Here is a 21,304-nt window from a genome sequence, read left to right as displayed (position 1 = left end):
CCTTTCAATTGTTAGCACGTGGAAGCTTTTTTGTAAAGACTACAATACTGACACTGTGTTCATTCTTCCTGGTTTCTTCTAAGATAGGGTTTTAATATATCAAGAGCTTTTAAAAAAATTTCAAGAGCAGCAATTCTGATACCATCCAACAAAGTGCTGTGAGTAGGTGGAACCTGCATGGGACACAACATACACCTGCCGAGCCACTACTGAAGCCCTTCTATTCTTTCTCCACTTCCTCCTGACAGCCCTCTTTCTTTATAAGTAATGTCTCTGAGGAAAAAGCCTAGGGAGAAGTTTTTGCCTCTAATACAGAACATGCCAAACAAACAGATCTTACCTTAAAATGAAGGACCACAGCTAACTGATTATCACATAGGAAATATAACTATTTTCAACCAAATTATTTCAATATAGCACTGCCTCATCATTTTAAAAACAAACTTTATTTTTGGGCTCCAAAATCACTGCAGATGGTGACTGCAGCCATGAAATTAAAAGATGCTTGCTCCTTGGAAGGACAGTTATGACCAACCTAGACAGCATATTAAAAAGCAGAGACATTACTTTGCCAACAAAGGTCCGTCTAGTCAAGGCTATGGTTTTTCCAGTAGTCGTGTATGGATGTGAGAGTTGGACTACAAAGAAAGCTGAGTGCTGGAGAATTGATGCTTTTGAACTATAATGTTGGAGAAGACTCTTGAGAGTCCCTTGGACTACAAGGAAATCCAACCAGTCAATCCTTGAGCAAATCAGTCCTGAATATTCAGTGGAAGGACTGATGTTGAAGCTGAAATTCCAATACTTTGGCCACCTGATGCGAAGAGCTGACTCATTTGAAAAGACCTTGATGCTGGGAAAGACTGAAGGCTGGAGAAGAAGGGGATGATGGAGGATGAGATTGTTGGATGGCATTACCGACTCAATGGACATGAGTTTGAGCAAGCTCTGGGAGTTGGTGATGGACAGGGAGGCCTGGCATGCTGCAGTCCATGGGGTCACAAAAAGTCGGACATGACTGAGTGACTGAACTGAACTTATTTAGTATATTAACATAACATTCATAATATTTATATTTTAATTCTCCCTCTTTAAAAAATTAAATAATTAAAAAATTATTCCCAAAGGTAAATGTTCATTTCAAACAATTAGGAAAATTAAGAGGAAAATATTTCTTAAAGTAAACATAATATGAATCTGCCAATTAATGAGCAATCTTAAATACCATGCAGTTTACTTGTTTCTTGGTTTAACAGCTGTTCCTCACAGTACATTCAGTGAGAAAAATAAAACTTAAAATGAAACCTAAGAAGGGGCGCAAGGTTAATGCATTTTACAATGTCAACCACTCAAAGTTGGTTACAACTGTTCTCCAAGGATAAGAACTGAAGCCTCCCAAAATGTAATTTTTTAGCAAGTAATCAAATTATAAGATTTAAAAGCACACCCAGTGCTTTCTCAGTTGCTTAAATAATACATTTTAGCCAAACTGTCCTCTATCAGGCAGACTCTGGAAGTAATCCTATTAAGTTAAAATCACCAAGATGTATACATAATTAATACATTCTTCAAGGTTAATTGAAAATAGACCATTCACAGCATAAAAGTTGGTCATTTATTCTCATTAGTTTTTCAAATTTAACCAATACTTAGTCCCAAAGATTTCAAAATGCTTTTAAAAACTGAGTTACTTCTTCAAAAACAAGTGGGGTAAAGAAACAACAAATGAAGGTTAAAGAAAATAATCCCTGAAACTACTTTAGCATGGTTTATAGAAGGTATCTTATAATACAAAAAACAGTGCTGGGGTGGGAGCGGGTGCAAAAAATAAAAAATTCTAGTTAATTTAGGATGAAGTTATTGGCAATTTTCTAGAACGACATGAAGTTCTTAATTTTTACAAATCTTTGGCTCTGAAAAAGTTCTTACTAAGCACTTTTAAAATAAAATACACAGATCAGAGATTCAAAGGGATGAAAATAACTGAGAATGAGTCATCTAGCTAAGCAAATGGCTCATACGGAAGTTAAAAGCCTCTTGTTGAACATTATTTTAAAACTGGACGACGTGTTTCCAATTTGAAAATACAAATATAAAACTTTAGGTTTTAGCTCCAATACATAAAGTGCTTGGGTACTGTCAGCCCTATCCTTACGACAAGAAAAAATCCAAATAAACTGCCAATCAACAGCTTTTATTAGACTTATCAGAGAATTGAGGACACAGGGCAAACTGAACTACTGAAATCTGGAGAGACAGGCAAATGCAGAGAATCACATCCAAGATCAGTTTACCTGGAACAGAAGGTGTTGGAGTAATACACTAGTAAGAAAATTTTAATTGTAATTTTGACAAAAGATTATGCATGAGAACTCTTGGAGGCCCAATCTTAGGAAAGCCTCTATATTCTAATGGCTTTACCTCCAGGAACCTTATCAAGTTCTGAGTGTAAAGATCCAACAATAATCTCCTCCCCTTTTGGGTAAGAGGAAGAGAGAAGTAACCATTTTGAAATGCGCCCATGGGAAAGGTAACAGTTTTGAAATAAGCCTAGAAGGTTCTCCTTAACAAAGGCCAATATTCCAAGGGAAAATTTACCCAAGCCTTTTATACTGTCCTGGGAGAGGGGGAATTAGCCAAATACAGACTCCTCTAGCCTCAGTTCAATTCAGTCGCTCAGTCGTGTCCCACTGTTTGTGACCCCATGGACTGTAGCATGCCAGGCCTCCCCATACATCATCAACTCCTGGAGTTCACCCAAACTCATGTCCATTGAGTTGGTGATGCCATCCAACCATCTCATCCTCCCTCATCCCCTTCTCCTCCTGCCCTCAATCTTTCCCAGCATCAGGGTCTTTTCAAATGAGTCAGCTCTCCACATTAGGTGGCCAAAGTACTGGAGTTTCACCTTCAACATCAGTCCTTCCAATGAACACCCAGGACTGATCTCCTTTAGGATGGACTGGTTGGATCTCCTTGCAGTCCAAGGGACCCTCAAGAGTCTTTTCCAACACCATAGTTTCAAAGCATCAATTCTTCAGCGCTCAGCTTTCTTTACAGTCCAACTCTCACATCCATACATGACCACTGGAAAAACCATAACCTTGACTAGATGGACCTTTGTTGGCAAAGTAATGTCTCTGCTTTTTAATATGCTGCTAGGTTGATCATAACTTTCCTTCCACGGAGTAAGTGTCTTTTAATTTCATGGCTGCAATCACCATCTGCAGTGATTTTGGAGCCCAAAAAAATAAAGTCAACACTGTTTCCACTGTTTCCCCAACTATTTGCCATGAAGTGATGGGACCAGATGCCATGATCTTCGTTTTCTGAATGTTGAGCTTTAAGCCAACTTTTTCACTCTCCTCTTTCACTTTCATCAAGAGGCTCTTTAGTTCTTCTTCACTTTCTGCCATAAGGGTGGTGTCATCTGCATACCTCTAGCCTTGTTTCACCTAAAAAGGAAGAAGGTTGCAGTCCAGGGCTCAGGCCCACCAAAAGACTAACATTTGGTTCTAACATCATAAAACACTTCCCCTTCCCCACATTCTACCACCATGTCACCAAAGTGCCACAATAACAACAGATTACAACAGAAAGAGTTGCAAGAAACAGATTCTATTTAAAAAGGACTTCTTAGAGAAACCCTGAGATAATGGGGGAGAAATAGTTTAAAAATAAAGAAACTAGAAGAAACTGAAAGGGAAAGGGAAGTTGCTCAGTCGTGTCTGACTCTTCGCAACCCCATGGACTGCAGCCTAACAGGCTCCTCCGTCCACGGGATTCTCCAGGCAAGAGTACTGGAGTGGGGTGCCACTGCCTTCTCCGAGAGGAAACTGAAGCCTCTGGCATATACACATTTAACATTAAACACGGTCTAACTCCTACCCAAATTAACATGAAACCTTACATTACAGGCGTTATTTACCTCTGTTTCTATTATCCAATGTGTCCTACCTGGCTTTTAAAAAACAGTAAAAAGTATGCTAGAAGGCAAGGGAAAACACTGAGGAGATTAAGCATCAGAACAAGACTTAGACTGGTCACAGATTTGGGGAATAATTTCAGATAACAACTATCATTACTATCAAAGCACTCGAATAGAAAAGGGAGACAACATGCAAGAACAGATGACTAATGTAAGAATATACAACTTTAAGGAAGAATTAAAAGGAAATGCTAACAATCAAAAACAAAAATGAATAATACTTTTAATGGACTCATCAGTAGACTGGACATGGCCAAGGAAGCAATCAGTGAGTTTAAAGATATGTCAGAGAAATTTCCCAAACTAAAATGCAAACAGAAAAAAGAATTTTTAAAAGGAGAAAAGAATATCCAAGAACTATGTGACAATTACAAAAGGTGTCACTGAAATACCAGAAGAAGAAGGAGACAAAAGAGAAGAACTATTTGAAGGAATAACTGCTGAGAATCTTCCAAAATCAATGTCTTCCAAATAAAAGACACCAAATGATACATCCAAGAAGCTCGGAGCACACCAAGTAAGATAAATACCTGAAAACTCTACACCTAAACATACTGTATTCAAACTACAGAAAATCAAATGCAAAGAGAAAATTATGAAAGAAGTCAGAGGGGGGAAAAATACCTTACTTATAGAAAACAAGAAGTACATTTGACTTCTCAGAAGCCAGAAAATGAAATATTTAGTGGTGAAAGAAAAAAAATAAACAAATCTGGAAAGCATTCAGTGATATTCTCCTTCAAAAGTGAAGGAGAAATACTTTCTCAGATAAACAAAAACTGAGGGAATTTGTCACTAGTGGACCTGCCTAGTAGAGACTGTTTTTAAAAGTTCTTTAGAGAAAGAAAACGACATAGATCAGAAAGTCAGATCCACACAAAGAAGGAAAGAAATCATTGAAGAAGGCATAAATGAAGTTAAAAAAATCTATTTTTCTTATTCTTAATAGATACTTGTTCTAAGTAACACTGTGTGTGCGAGCTCAGTCGTATCCGACTCTTTTCAACGCCATGGACAGTAGTCCACCAGGCTCCTCTGTCCGTGGGATTCTCCAGGCAAGAATACTGGAGTGGGCAGCCATTTCCTACTCCTCTAATAACAGTAATAGCGTATTTGCTGATTATAGCAAATGGATATGTAAAATGAAAGGTACCTCTACTATCTGAAAAGCAGATAACAGTTATCTGACAGTAGACTTAGACAAGTTGTAAATATACACTGTTAACTCTAGAGCAACAACTAAAAACCCTTCTAAAAAGAAATATACTGGATATGCTGAGAGGAAATAAAATAGAATCATACAAAATGGTCAACTGAAATCAGGGAAGGCAGAAAAAGGGGACCAATTATTGATTTTAGAAAAAGGAGTATAACAAATAGAAAAGTAATAAACATGATTCATATTAATCCAAGTGTGTATATATATATATATATATATATATCTCACTTTAAATGTGAATGGCCAAAATACACCAATTAAAAGAGACTGTCAGAATAGATTTTTAAAACTCACATTAAATATAAAGATACATCTAGATTAAAAGCAAAAGGATGAAGAAAGATATACCCTGTTATTGTAATATTAATCAAAAGAAAGCTGAAGTAGCTATATCAGTTTTAGACAAAGACTTTAGAAAAAGAAAAATTAACAGGATAAAGAGGGGCATTAGAAAATGATACACTCTCCAAGAAGGCACAACAATCCTTAATATGTATGCACCAAACAAGCATCAAAATATATGAGGCAAAAGACAGAACTGCAAAGAGAAATAAACAAATCCACTATTATAGTTGGATACTTCAACACCCCCATTAGGTAACTGACAGATCCAGCAGGCAAAAAAAAAAAGAAAAAAAACGAATAAAGATAGGTGAATTGAATAGTACCATCAATCAACCAGATCTACCTGCTATTTATGTAACACTTCATCCAACAATAGCAGAATACATATTATTCTCAAGTCACACAGAATATTCATCAATATAGACCAAATTCTGCACCACAAAACACAACTTCACAAAATTCAAAGAATAAAAATCATACAGAGTATATTCTCACAGCACAATGGAAAAAAACTAGAAATCAGTAACAAAAAGATAGCTGGAAAATCTCAAAATATTTAACTATTAAACAATACACTTCTAAATATACATAGGTCAAAGAAGAAATCTAAAGAGGATTTTAAAAATATTTTTAACTAAATGAAAATCGAAATCAAAATCTATATAATGCAGCAAAAGCAGGCCTTAGAGAAAAGTTTATAGTATTGTATACATATATTCTAAAAGAAAACAGGCTTAAAATTGATAACCTACGCTTCTACCTTAGGAAATAAGGCAAAGAAGGACAACTTAAGACTAAAGCAAATGGATAAGAGAGTAGAACAGTAAAAATTATAGCAGTAATCAAAATTGAAAACAGGAACTCAACAGTGAAAAACGAGTGGAGACAATAGATGGTTCTTTGAAAAAACTGATAAAATTGATAAACCTTTGACAAGATAACCAAGAAAAAAGAGAGAGAAGACACAAATTATTAATAACAGAAATGAAAGAAGAGTCATCATTACAAATCACATGGATATTAAAAGGATAATAAAGGAATATTATAAACAAATCTACGCCTACATACTTGATAACTTAGATAAGTGAACTAATTCCTTGAAAAAAACAATCAACATTTATACAAGGAAAATTAATAGATGATGTGAATAGGCCTATATCTATGAAAGGAAGAAATTCTCTACAATCTCTTCCAGAAATAAAAGTAGAAAAATACTTCAATGAGAACTCTATGAGGCCACATTAGGGTATTACCAATCCTGAAACCAGATAAAGACATTAAAGGGCAAATTATATGAACTAGTGGCTTCTCTTGTGGCTCAGCTGGTAAAGAATCTGCCTGCAGTGTGGGAGACCTGGGTTCGATCCCTGGGTTGGGAAGACCCCTTGGAGAAGGGAACAGCTACCCACTCCAGTATTCTGGCCTGGAGAATTCCATGGACTGTATAGTCCATGGGGTTGCAAAGAGTCGGACAGGACTGAGCAACTTTCACTTTCACCCACATGGACTAGACACAGAAATCTGCAACCAACAGTATCAAATCAAATTCAGCAATGTACAAAAAGAAATACATATCTCAACCAAGTGGGATTTATCTCAGATGTGCAAGGCTGGTTCAACATCCTAAAATTAATTCATAATCAACAGATGAAAGTAAAACCACATGATTATATCAAGTGATGTAGAAAAGCATTTGACAAAACCCATTCATGATAAATACTCTTAGCAACCTTAGAGAGAACTTCCTCAACTTGATAAATGACATCTAAAACAAACCTACAAGCTAAAAACATCATATTTAATGGTGAAAAACTGCATGCCTTCCCACTAAGCTCAGAAAAAGACAAGAATGTCTCTTCTCATCATTTGTATTAAACATTGTACTGGAATTCATAACTAATACAAAACAAGTAAAGGAAAAAAAAGGTATACAGATTGGGAAAGAAGAAATAAAACTATTTTGTTTGCAGATGACATGACTGATTATGAAGAAAATCCCAAAGAATCTACCTGCCCCCCCCCAAAAAAAAACCCGCTGAAACTAATAAGCAATTCTAGCAAGTTAATATGATACAAAGCTAATATACAAAGTCAACTGCTTTCCTATATACTAGCAATGAACTGCGGAGAAGGCAATGGCACCCCACTCCAGTACTCTTGCCTGGAAAATCCCATGGATGGAGGAGCCTGGAAGGCTGCAGTCCATGGGGTCACTCAGGGTCGGACTTGCGACTTCACTTTCACGCATTGGAGAAGGAAATGGCAACCCACTCCAGTGTTCTTGCCTGGAGAATTCCAGGGACGGCGGAGCCTGGTGGGCTGCTGTCTATGGGGTCACACAGAGTCAGGCACGACTGAAGTGACTTAGCAGCAGCAGCAGCAGCAGCAGCAGCAATGAACTGGAATTTAAAAATTAAAAACAGGACTTCCTTGGTGGTATAGTGGATAAGAATGTGCCGGCTAATGCAGGGGACACAAGTTTGATCCCTGGCCCAGGAAGATTCCACATGCCATGGGCAACTAAAGCCCATGCACCACACCAACAGAGTACACACTCTAGGGTCCGCAAGCCACAATTAATGAGCTCTCGAGCCTAGAGCCTGTGCTCCCAACAAGAGAAACCACCGCAATGAGAAGCCTGTGCACCATAACAAAGGGTAGCCCCTGCTTATCACAACTAGAGAAAGCTTGAATGCAGCAAAAACCTAGCACAGCCAAAAATAAATAATGTTTTTTAAAAAATTAAAAACAATACCATCTATATCATCACCAAAAGAAAAAATACTTAGCAATAAAGCTAACCAAACAATTATAAGATATGCATGTAAAAAACTAAATAACTGTTGAAAAATTAAAATGAGAAAAATGCAGAGATATTCTGTACTCACTGATTAGAAGACACAATATTGTTAAGATGTCAATTCTCAACTCAATCTACAGATTTAATGTGACCCCAATCCAAGCAAGCTATTTTGTGGATATCAACAAACTGATTTAAAAGATAATACAGAAAGGAAAAAGACCTGGCATAACCAATACAATATTGAAAAAGAACGACAAAATTGAAAGACTGACACTACCTGACTTTAAGACTTACTGTAAAGCTGCAGTAAATCAAGAGAGTATAATATTGGTGAAGAACAGACATATAGATAGATCAATGAAACAAAACACAGATCCCAAAAACAGACTCAACTCAAACACAGCCGATCTTTGATAAATAAGCAGTGACAATCCAATGCAGACAGAAGTCCTTTCAACAAATGGTTGAAATAACCTAATCAAAAATGGGCCAAGGACTTGACATTTCTCCAAAGACTTACAAATAGCCAAGAGCACATGAAAAGATGTCCAACATCACTAATCATTCAGTTCAGTTCAGTTGCTCAGTCGTGTCCGACTCTTTGCGACCCCATGAATCCTAGCACGCCAGGCCTCCCTGTCCATCACCAACTCCTGGAGTTCATTCAGACTCATGTCCATCGAGTCAGTGATGCCATCCAGCCATCTCATCCTCTGTCGTCCCCTTCTCCTCCTGCCCCCAATCCCTCCCAGCATCAGACTCTTTTCCAATGAGTCAACTCTTCCCATGAGGTGGCCAAAGTACTGGAATTTCAGCTTTAGCATCATTCCTTCCAAAGAACACCCAGGGCTGATCTCCTTCAGAATGGACTGGTTGGATCTCCTTGCAGTCCAAGGGACTCTCAAGAGTCTTTTCCAACACCACAGTTCAAAAGCATCAATTCTTTGGCACTCAGCTTTCTTCACAGTCCAACTCTCACATCCATACATGACCACTGGAAAAACCATAGCCTTGACTAGACAGACCTTTGTTGGCAAAGTAATGTCTCTGCTTTTGAATATGCTATCTAGGTTGGTCATAACTTTTCTTCCAAGGAGGAAGCGTATTTTAATTTCATGGCTGCAGTCACCATCTGCAGTGATTTTGGAGCCCAGAAAAATAGTCTGATACTGTTTCCCCATCTATTTCCCATGAAGTGATGGGACCAGATGCCATGATCTTCATTTTCTGAATGTTGAGCTTTAAGCCAACCTTTTCACTCTCCTCTTTCACTCTCATCAAGAGGCTTTTTAGTTCCTCTTCACTTTCTGCCATAAGGGTGGTGTCATCTGCATATCTGAGGTTATTGATATTTCTCCCGGCAATCTTGATTCCAGCTTGTGCTCCTTCCAGCCCAGGGTTTCTCATGATGTACTCTGCATATAAGTTAAATAAGCAGGGTGACAATACACAGCCTTGACGTACTCCTTTTCCCATTTGGAACCAGTCTATTGTTCCATGTCCAGTTCTAACTGTTGCTTCCTGACCTGCATACAAATTTCTCAAGAGGCAGGGCAAAACCATAATATGACACTGCTATAGACTAGGATGGCTGCAGTAAAAATAATAATAATAGTAAGGAAACACATATTGGTGAAGATGTGGAGAAACTGGAATCTTTGTACAGTGCTGGCAGAAATGTAAAGTGGTACAGCCACTGTAGAAAAGTTATGTGATTCCTCAAAAACATTAAACACAGAATTCTCATATTACCTAGCATTTTCACTTCTTGGTATATAACCCAAAAGAACTGAAAATTGGGACTCAAACAAAACTCAATCACAAAAGTTCACAGCAACACTATTCACAATAATCAAAAGGTAAAAACAACCTAAATGTTCTTCTACAGATAAATGGATAAACAAAATGTGGTATGGCCACACAACGGAATATTAGTCATAAAAAAGGAATGAAGTAATGATACAGGCTACATGGATGAATCTCAAAAACATTACACTAAGTGAAAGAAGTCAAATTCAAATGGCCACAAAGTGTATGTGATTCCCTTTATATGAAATACCCAGAATAGGTAAATCTATAGAGACAGAAAGCAGATTTGTGTTTGCCAGAGACAGAGAAAGTGAGAAACAGTGAGTACTTAATGGGTATAGGGTTTTTCTAGGGGGTGATAAAGTGTTTTGAAACTTGATAGAGGTAGTGATTGTACGATATTTTGAATGTATGAATGGTACTGAGCTGTACACTTTAAAATGGTTGGTTTTATATTATGTGAATTTTACTTCCATTTTTTTAAAAGGTCACAACACTGTAAATCAACTGTATATCAATTACAAATATAAGGGCCTATGTGGTTTACTTCCTGGCTCAAGCACCTACTAACTTGTATGGCTTTTAGGAAATTAACCTATTTGAGCATCAGTTTCCTCCATTTTAAAGGAAGGTAATTCTTTCTAACTTTTATAGCTGTTATGAGGATCTAAAGAGTAATGAAAATAAAACACCAAGCCCAGCACAATGCCTGGAAGTTAAGAGATACTTGAAACAGAGATTATTACTATTGCTTCTTCTCATTTATGGTCACTTGAATTATACAATATTAGGAAGTTATCTCATTTCTTTGCCTCTAAAGAATTTTCCTCTTCATATTTGTGAGAATGTCCTTCTCATGAACTCAAGTTACCTTTCATAGTCTCAGTGAAGATTGTTTTCTTCTTTGTATTCACCTCTGAATGAAAAGAGAGCTATTCAGGCCAGTGATGAAACACAGTCAGAGTGAATAGACTGCATGTGTCTCTGTATGCCCAGTTCCTAGAAAGTCCAATTCTCCATTCTGATACTTGATCGTGAAAGAGGGAACCAATATAAAGCTTCCTACTTAACCAGCCAAAAGATTTGCTCAAGGGAAAAATAATTTTCAGTGGAAGTTCCACACTTTATTAACTCTATTTCTCAGATTCCAAGAGCATCAAGGGCAAAGAGACAAACAGAAACTGAGATTGCTGGCCCACTGAGGCCACTGTTCTGCTTCCACTGTATTCTCCTAGTTAGGGCTTGCTCAGCATGAGAGTCAGCAAACTTCTGTTCAGGAAGGGTCACAAAATAAATATACTATTTTAGACTTTGTATGTCATACGGTCTCTGTTGAAATTACTCTGTCATATTAGTGCAAAAGCATCCATAGAAAAAACATAAATGAATGAGCGTGGCTAGGTTCCATAAAATAAGTGGCAGGCCAGATTTGGCCCACAGGCACTCAATAGATTTTTCCTAAAAAGATATTCGGTTGAATTTTACTTTACAATATCATGCCTTGAACACAATGCTTTAAGTAGAAGAAGTAGAAAGCTTTTTTTTTTTTTTTAATTAAAATACTTTAACATAGGGAACAAACCTTTTTTTTTAACCTTTAAATTAAGAAATAGTAAAGCTTCAAAACCACTGTAGAATATGAACTATAGCTTCTAATATTCAGGGGTGGATTATTTTTATATAAAAATAGATCCCCATGCACTACTTTCAAATTACTGATTCCAACAACTCATCAAGAGTTATGATGAACTATTTAAAAGTATCCACCATATAGGCATTTGTTGATCAGCTACTTTTCTTATACTGCCAATGTCTATATATTTTGGGCTTGTGTAGAAAAATGACTGACACTCATTTTTTGGTCCCTGAAGCTTTAAAGTCACATTAAAGAACCAGTTAAATCCCTTAAGCATAGACATTTATCAAAGACTAATGAAATTATTCATCTTAAGAAGGTATAGAAAGAATGCTCTCTTACAGAAGGGAATAATTATGTTTTTATGACTGGCAGAAGAGGGAACTTTAAAGTCCACCTTGTGCTCCAGCCAACTCATCCTCTAGATTGGGAAGCTGTGGATGGGAGGAGGGATGAGCATTTAGGAACTGAGTCACTATAAGAAGGATGAATGAGGTAAAGTCTTCTGTGTAGACAATGCATGCAGAGCTAGTAGTGGGGCTAGTTCCAATATGACCATTCTCTTATCTCATTTACTAAGAGCAAACAAAAAACAAAATCCAGATTAGGATGAAAAGGATAAATGCAGGCAGGAAACCTACAAAAGCCTCAGATTCTTTTGTTTCCCTAAAGTCAGACTTATCTGGAAATTGACACGAGTCATTATTTGTTTTACTAAAAATAAGACGACAGAAACATGGATAATTTTTCCTTTATCAACAGACTAGCAGAATTGAAAATGCAAAATATTATAGTACAAAGAAGTACAATTTTGATGACACTTTTGTCCTGTTCCAGAGACTGTTCTACAATTAACTGGATCAGCAACAAAAACCTGGTCAAGAAAGGAAACCACACAGAAGTATCTGTTCTACATGAGTGCTTCTGTAAGAAGAGGCAGATGTTTTCCCCCATCACTGATTCCTGCTATCTTTGTTCCTGACCTGAAGTCCAGTTTAACGCTGACATCTCATTAATCTTCATAACCTTCAGTAAATTCACATCATTTCAGAGTGCAATTATTTTTAAAAATTATGACAAAATAATCGATTAATACTGAAATATTTCCAGCTGCTTATAATCCTTATGAAAAACCCCAAGTCTCTCTATAATCCTCTTCAAATGCTAGAAATTTTGCACACAAAAGCAAGAACCCACATGTTACTTTTATTGAAGTAAGGAGGAATAAAATGACAAAGTAATTAACATAATTAATCCCATATATTCTGTTTCTCATGGTTGACTAAAAATTAAAGAAAAACATTTGCTTTATTTAATGTGGGGAATAAACCTGAAAAAAGTTTATTTTGTTCCAGTAGAGAATAACTATGGTTTTAGATGGCAACTATAAATAATTTATTAAATTGATAATGGTTCATTGACTTTTCCTTAAGCATCTTCTTAAAACAGTTTGATTTTTAAAAAGAGTAATCAGCTTTTTGGTAGAAAAACAAAATTAATGTGAAAAAGAAAAAATGGAATCACTGATTCAAAAATACATATTGCTTGCTAAAAATCAAGGCTTATAACAAAAGGTAAATTTATGACTATTAAGCAATAACAAATATCCAAAGAATACCTTTCAGTAGGGGAAATATGGATATTCCTAACTAGAAAATATTTAATCAAATCTATTCTTCCTACTACTTTCAATCTCAATTTCTGAACTCTCACAAGAGAAGAATGAAGCAATCCAGATCTTCTCTATCTATTCTCTCTTTAACCTCTTGCTATTTGGCATTAATGTATCATTTGACTTAGAGAAGTCATTAATAAATGGCAGTGTTAAATGAAATGGATTTTCTCAGCCCTCAATCCTTATCATCATGGATCTTTTGATGAGATTTTTATACTATTAGTGAATGCCACTTTAAAAAATCTTTTTTCCTTGCTTGCAAGAGGTCTGCTCCTTCTTCTTTCAGTAAGATCATTTAAACACATCTTTCACTCTGCTCTGCTCTCCCTCTTGGAAGGTTCATATCATTTCAGTTTCATCCCAGGCACATGGAAGCTACTTCTGGAGTCATATCAAACCCTAGTTTTGCCACTTATTAGCTGCATAATCTTAGCTCTATTACACAGCCTCTCTCTGACTCAGTTTTCTCATTTATAAAGTAGGGATGGAGAGTCGGGGTTGTGGGGATTAAATGTAAAACATCAAATAGATTGCCTGCCTACCACATACGGTAGATGCTCAATATGTGGTATTTACTAATACCAGGTTTGGTACTCTGCTGACATTTTATTCTTTATTATGAAAGCCAAACTGATCTTTCCCTTCAAACTTATACACCCTTTCTAAGTTTTCCAGTCAGATAAAATGATACCAATGCTTTTCCAGTTCACCACCAATCCTTGGGATCACCTTTAATCCCTCCACAAGGACCTGCTACTCTGCAAAAGCTCTCTTCGGTGTCTTTCCTTTTTGGTTCCCTGGTGGCTCAGATGGTAAAGTGTCTACTTGCAGTGCAGGAGACCAGGGTTCGATCCCTGGGTCGGGAAGATCCCCTGGAGAAGGAAATGGCAACCCACTCCAGTACCCTTGCCTAGAAAATTCCATGGATGGAGGAGCCTGGCGGGCTACAGTCCATGGGGTCACAAAGAGTGGGACATGACTGAGCGACTTCACTTTCACTTTCTCTAATTTAAGTCAAGTTTATCATTTAATACTTACAGGCTGTACCCCAATACTGGATTATTCACAGCTTTTATAACTAGTTATTCAAGAGCATATACACCTACTACTTCAAAACAAACAAAAATTTCTCATCAGTCAACTTCAGCCATAGGAAATGAACTACATGAATCAGCACTTCCATGTCCTAGACTCGATTAGCATCAATCTCCAGCTCTCTCTGGGAGAAGGCAATGGCACCCCACTCCAGTACTTTTGCCTGGAAAATCCGGTAGACGGAGGAGCCTGGTAGGCTGCAGTCCATGGGGTCGCTAGAGTTGGACACGACTGAGCGACTTCACTTTCACTTTTCACTTTCATGTATTGGAGAAGGAAATGGCAACCTACTCCAGTGTCCTTGCCTGGAAAATCCCAGGGACGTGGAAGCCTGGTGGGCTGCCGTCTATGGGGTCGCACAGAGTCCGACACGACTGAAGCGACTTAGCAGCAGTAGCAGCCAGCTCTCTCTATCCTCTCTCTTGCCTCAAGTTCTAATCACATCTCCCTATTTCAACTCCATTCCATTCTCCCCACTTTGTTATGAAGATGACCTCCTGGGGCGTCTGTGAAGAAAAGTGTGCTCTAAAACATACCTCCCCTCTCTTGGGCACTTTAAAGCAGACACACAAATAAAAAGAAGATAAGCAATGCACATTTGTATGGTAAAGGTCCAAGTCAGAACTTTTTCCAAATGCAAGTAAAATCATAAATCCCCATAAACAGCTTAACAGTCATTGCTGCTGCTGCTGCTAAGTCGCTTCAGTCATGTCCGACTCTGCGTGACCCCATAGACGGCAGCCCACGAGGCTTCCCCATCCCTGGGATTCTCCAGGCAAGAACACTGGAGTGGGTTGCCATTGCCTTCTCCAATGCAGGAAAGTGAAAAGTGAAAGTGAAGTCGCTTGAGTCTTGTCCTACTCTTAGCGACCCCATGGACTGCGGCCCACCAGGCAAGAGTGCTGGAGTGGGGTGCCATTGCCTTCTCTGAACAGTCATTGCTAAGAGTGTTCATATAAGGATAACAGAAGCTGTCAAAAAGAGAGTACAATTACATTTTTCTTTTTTAATTGGGTAGCATTTATTTCAGTAAATTAAGAACTGATCTTTGGCCTGGAAAAGCCCAATATCATATTATGTTCACAAAAGACAAGATATATCTGTTTATAAACATGACCTCTAAATTTCTTGCAACAGAACACAGATTAAAACAGTGACTTTCTTTCATACTTGTTGAAATACACCATACACTAGAAATTACTTAACTATACATACAACCATAGCCAAACATCTCAAAAAGAGATCCAATTTATGCACAAGCAATCACACATACCTGTGTAAGTAATCACAACCAACCTGATTTATATTATATATAAATGTATTAAAATAATACATTAAATGTATTAAATTATTATTTCACTTATTAAAATATAAGCATTTTATTAAAAATTTTGAAATTATGGAAAATATATGGGCATGATCACTTTACACATAATAGGCACCAAACAGAGGTTTATATCCTTTTTTTAAAAACTATACCGTGAGATTTCATAGATATCCATTTGTTTGATCTGAAAGGGTAAATCTTATCGGAAGCATCAAATCTTCTATTTTTGGATAGTCGGGGAAAGATTTGAAGGACTGATTCTAGCTGAAAAAAGGGTATACTATAACAAGTCTAATGATGAAACAACTGCAAATTCTAGAAATTACTCTGAGATAGACACTAATTTATGCTTCAAATTTTCCATCCAGTGGTATATTTTTTGGTGCATGAAAGGAAGAAACAACAATACTCAGAAAGCTGGTTTATGAGTCCCTCATTTAGTGAGGGGCTTTAGTAAAAAGAAGTATTTTTTTTTTAAGATGCAATTTCATTTGCAGCAATCTCACATGTGTGTTTTTTTTTTTAAATATGCACTTCTAACTCTTCAGACAGACCATAAGACATACAAGAGCAAGAAAAATATGGGTTATTCATCCTTAGAGCTCAAAATGCCCTGCACATGGACAAAGGAATCAGAGCTCACATTCAGAGGTGGTTTCCTAAGAGCAGTGGCACTAGTTCTCATCCAGTCTCACTCTGAGTCCATCTTGCCAGCACTAACAGTGTGCATATGAGAACCAGGTTCAGTTAACAAGCATGTCTTAACAAATGAGTAAACCAGACGAAAGTATAGGGAGAAAGGTCACAGGAAGAAGCGTAACAACTGAGAGAAAATACTGTTGGAAGATGTGCCATTATGTATCAGAAATCCCTGGGTTTTAAAATTCAAGGAGTAAGACTAAGAACTGAAGCTTCCCTTGGCTATGTTGTATCAACAGAGCCACAGTATACAAAAAGGGGTATTATGTTCATGAAAGACTCAAATTTAATTTGGACACTAATAACCCTGAGTAGTATCTATCCAAGAATATTTTTAAAGCTTCCTAAATTTAACTCAACACACCTCCCTAAAAGCATAGCACTTCACTAGACAGCTTTCTATTTGTTTAATTTCAAACTGCAGTGATATTTCTTAATTAGAAATTTAAGGGGCTAAATTTATTTTGACTATATTTATTATTTTAAATTCTTAGTCATCCTGAATCAAGAGCCAATAGTATTCAAATTTTTTTTTTTTAAGATTTACTGGCAGAGGTCTTAAGATAACTATTATCAGCATAACATAATTCAAATACCCAATTTCAAGAATAGAAAATTCTTTGAATTAAAGAGATATGTGATGTAAAATCCAAAATGCATCAGTTGTCATGAAGCCTTAAATTCAAAATGTTAAGTAATATTTTGTACAGTAGGAAAGAAAAAGCAAACATAAAAATTACATCATCTTTATGTGCGTTGTCACAGATTTGAGAGTTTAAATGGCTCAGACTAAACTGCTAAGCTCATCTCAAACATGAATCATATCACTATAAAATACCAAAAAAATTTAAACCTTGGTCTTAACAAATTATGCACAAAATAGTATGAGGCCAGATATTAACATTCAGACTAGCTATGCCATAATAGAAAAATATTTAACCTAATGTTTGAAATTGTTACAGCTTCAACATTTGCCAGGTTAAAGGCAGTCTCTTTAACACCAGGTTAAAGGTGTTGCTCAATACAGCAACACCTATGGAAACTTGAAATAACCTCCCTGAATAACTGGTGATTATTAACCATAGTCAAATAATCTATATAATAAGATTCACTTCAAGGCTGTTCAAGAGTGACCAACAACAGCTAAGAGTCATAATCATACACTATTACTTCAAGCCCTATTTCATAACCAAACACCCATCCACTACCCTTCAAAATCTGGATTCTGACCCTATAAGCAATCTTAAATTATTGGTTCTACAAGAAAAATATTGACTTCATGAAACTCCTCCTTGCTCTTAAGTTCTTGACATAAATTAAATCTGCCACTACTTTGATTCCTTCTCTACCACCTTTTCTCTCTTCCCATTAGGCAGCTTTCCATCTACATATAGGTCAGTTGAAAAAAATAGCACATGAGTATAAAGAACTAATGACTATCTAATCATGATAAAGCTTACCCAAAGTAGTCTCTTTTTTCAGGTTCCCATATTAATTCTTCTTTAAGTATCACCATCATCGTAGACAATGATGTAGACATCGTATACATTTTTAATTATATGCCCACATGCACAGAATACTACATTAGTTTCAAAAATGTTAAACATACACAGATATTTTCTTTTTAAAAACCATGTACTTACCTTATGCCTGCATTTAAGTACAACTCCATAGGCTCCTATAATAAAAAGAAGTGAACAATTAGGGACACGTATACAAAGTACAGCTCTTGGAGAAATCAAAGTTCTATTATATTTACAGCGGCTATCAAAATATGGAATAACAGTGATTCCTAAAATGACAATATTCTGCAGTGATAATGGAATGAGCCATATACAAAGAAAGCATGAATATTTATCATATACTTTTTATAAACCAAGAGTATTATTAGCAACTCATTTCCCCAACAAGCATGTACTTTTTAATGTTTCTCTTTTTAAGAAAAATTTTACTTCAGATGTTGAAAAATTTCTAGAGATGCAATTTGGACCTAATAACTTTAAGAGTAAATTAAAATTACCTCAAAAGATTCTAGGGAACTCAAAATTTAAGAGCTAATGGTTTCACAAGGGTAGGCTCAAGCATGGAGCCTATCAAATATGTTCTCTCTCCTACGAGACAATTAAATTCTCTTCTAGGATACTAGAATGTCTTCTCTGACTCGCAAAATATTACAGGTCTCACCTCAGCATTCCAATTAATAACTAGTAGGAGTTGCTACATTTTTGCCATAAATACTAAGTTCAATGGCACCAGCATAAGTAGTCCAAGGATCTCTGACCATCTGTAGCTAAGCACTCCCACTTTATTTGATATATTTCAAATGAGACACATCACTACCTTTTGGGTTACTTATCCTATTAATCAGCCAATAAACTATTTCCTTAAACCCAGAACACAGAGTTGACAGCAAGGAAATTGAGGCAAAAGTTATAATGTGAAAAAATCTAATTAGGAGAATCAAAATGTAATATACAATAACTGAAGTTGGTAGAAATGATTGACATTTACAGACAGGCAAAGCCTGCATTTGCGTCTGAGAAGAAGACTTCAGGGAGATGAAATTGGAAAATGTGTCTGCAACAGAAACTGGGGAACCAGAATAAGTATCCTTCAATTGGTCGAGATGGATGAATCTTATTATCACAGTTAGGATGAAACCAGCCATTATAGCCATCCAATTCAACTCCACAATCACCAGGCAGTCATCCAATCCTCACTTAACTGCCCATGTTAGTTTTTCTATGGGGTGAAAATGCACTGTTTAGGCTGCAGGGATGTAGAGTTTGCTTAACAGCTTTTAATTTCCTTAATGTATATGTATTTCATAGCCAAGAAGCATCTGAGGTAGTTTACAAAGGAAAAAAAATAGCAATGATGGTTCTGACTACAACTTGAAACTAACATATTTTGATTTATATGTTAGTCTGGTAGTTAGTTGTAGACCCTGAGGATGGGAAAGATTTAGGGCAGGAGGAGAAGGGGACGACAGAGGATGCAATGGTTGGATGGCATCATCAACTCAATGGACATGAGTCTGAGCAAACTCTGGGAGATGGTGAAGGACAGGGAAGCCTGGCGTGCTGCAGTCCAGAGGGTTGCAAAGAGTCAGACATGACTGAGCAACTGAAAAACCACAATAACAACTGGTAGTTGTAGTTAATCTAAGCTAATCCCTGAGAAGAGGATCACCTATAAGTATACTAAGAAAAAGGTCATGATACAGAAAAACTTAGGCCCAGAATCTGAAACATTCCAACTTTGTTACATCCAAGGAGCTGACCTTCTCCAGTGAGTATTTTTACAGCATAAGTCTATGTAACACATTTGAAAAACAGTAATAAATCAGGTATTATAAAATTAATAGTAAATAAGACACTGAGAATGAATTTTATCTACATAGTGAATACCAATGAAAAAGACAAAAAGGAGCTAAGTGAAGAAAGAAGGATTCTTTTTTGTCTTCAAACTTCAGACCTTGAAGCAAATACGTAATGATTACACAATATTTTAATTGTTTCTACTTATTTGAAAAGGATTTATCAACTTAATATTAAAATCTAGAACAACTATGCTGTTGACATAGGTAAATTGTAAAACTTCTTTTGAAATTCAAAATATACTTGAAAATTCTGAAATACCAATACTTTTGTAACATTAAAGAAATCATAATTATAGTAACTTATACTGTTAAAAGAATCATTTATCAAAATCTCCATAAAGTTATCTTTAAGAGCAAAAATTACAAAAAAAAGAAAAATTAGTAAGATTTATAAAAAAACAAATTACAATATTTCATCAAATTGATGATGTCATTGATTATAAGTATTATTTTCTGTACTACTAGGAAAGAAAAAGTTCTGCCAATTAAATCATGACATGCTACTGATTGTAACATACATCCTGATTTCAGAGATGTTAAAATATGACCAAATCATGAGGCTCAGAATTTATAAAACGTGGTTTGTCATTCTCATAGACAAATAGAAGTCATTTATTCATTTATTTCTCATGCATTAAGTAAAATTTAACTTATATAAATTTTGAGTTAGTCAAAATAAGCCTAGCTGACATAATAGAATTTGAATTAATAACTTTTTTGGTGGTAGATATAATTGCACATTGCTCAAAACCTCAAAGAATGTTAAACTTACCTTCACCTACAACCCCAAGGATCTCAAATTTATTCATCACATTACCAATGTTAGGAATCTTCATGAAGACAAACTCCTCTTTAGATGCAAGCCACAGAACATGGCATCAAAAAAGAACTTCTAAGAAAGTTGTACAGTAAGTAGAACAAAAAATGTCCGAAGGAAGAAATATTCACAGGTTGGCAGGAACTTTCACATATTTGTCCTAATGTGAATTATTAAATGATTTCCTGAAAGAACAAACACAATTAAAAGTCATAAATTTTATTTCTCAGTACTCTAATAACCTATCCAATCTTTTTGTACAGTTCTTTTAAAACCATGTTGTTTTATATGCTACTACTAATAATAATAGGAGGGAAGTACCCAAAATGAAACACAGTCAAAAAAATGTACTTAACTATATTTGAAATGAATACTATAACTACACTGAACAAGCCCGGGCAGGGAAAAGAATTAACCCCAGGCAACTTTTGAAAGGGATTCCCAAGTGGCTTAGTGGTAAAGAATACACTGCCAAAGCAGGAGATGTGAGTTCGATTCCTGGGTTGGGA

At 36.2% G+C, this 21,304-nt stretch overlaps 1 protein-coding gene across 3 annotated transcripts in view; it reads right to left on the bottom strand.

Moving 5' to 3' along the window:
* Positions 1 to 21,304, bottom strand: part of CDKL5 (cyclin dependent kinase like 5) — a 178,556-nt gene that overhangs the window by 93,316 nt on the left and 63,936 nt on the right. For all 3 annotated transcript variants that reach the window (XM_070365949.1, XM_070365951.1, XM_070365950.1), the window contains 2 exons: positions 20,751 to 20,980; positions 18,240 to 18,274 (listed from right to left, as the gene is read on the bottom strand). In XM_070365949.1, the coding sequence (XP_070222050.1) occupies positions 18,240 to 18,274; positions 20,751 to 20,814 (99 nt within the window). In that variant the 5' untranslated portion in view covers positions 20,815 to 20,980. The remainder of the gene's footprint in view (positions 1 to 18,239; positions 18,275 to 20,750; positions 20,981 to 21,304) is intronic.

The sequence above is a fragment of the Bos mutus genome, chromosome X (assembly GCF_027580195.1).
Source record: "Bos mutus isolate GX-2022 chromosome X, NWIPB_WYAK_1.1, whole genome shotgun sequence".
In the NCBI taxonomy this organism is placed as follows: domain Eukaryota; kingdom Metazoa; phylum Chordata; class Mammalia; order Artiodactyla; family Bovidae; genus Bos; species Bos mutus.
This window is presented reverse-complemented; position numbering and strand designations above follow the sequence as displayed.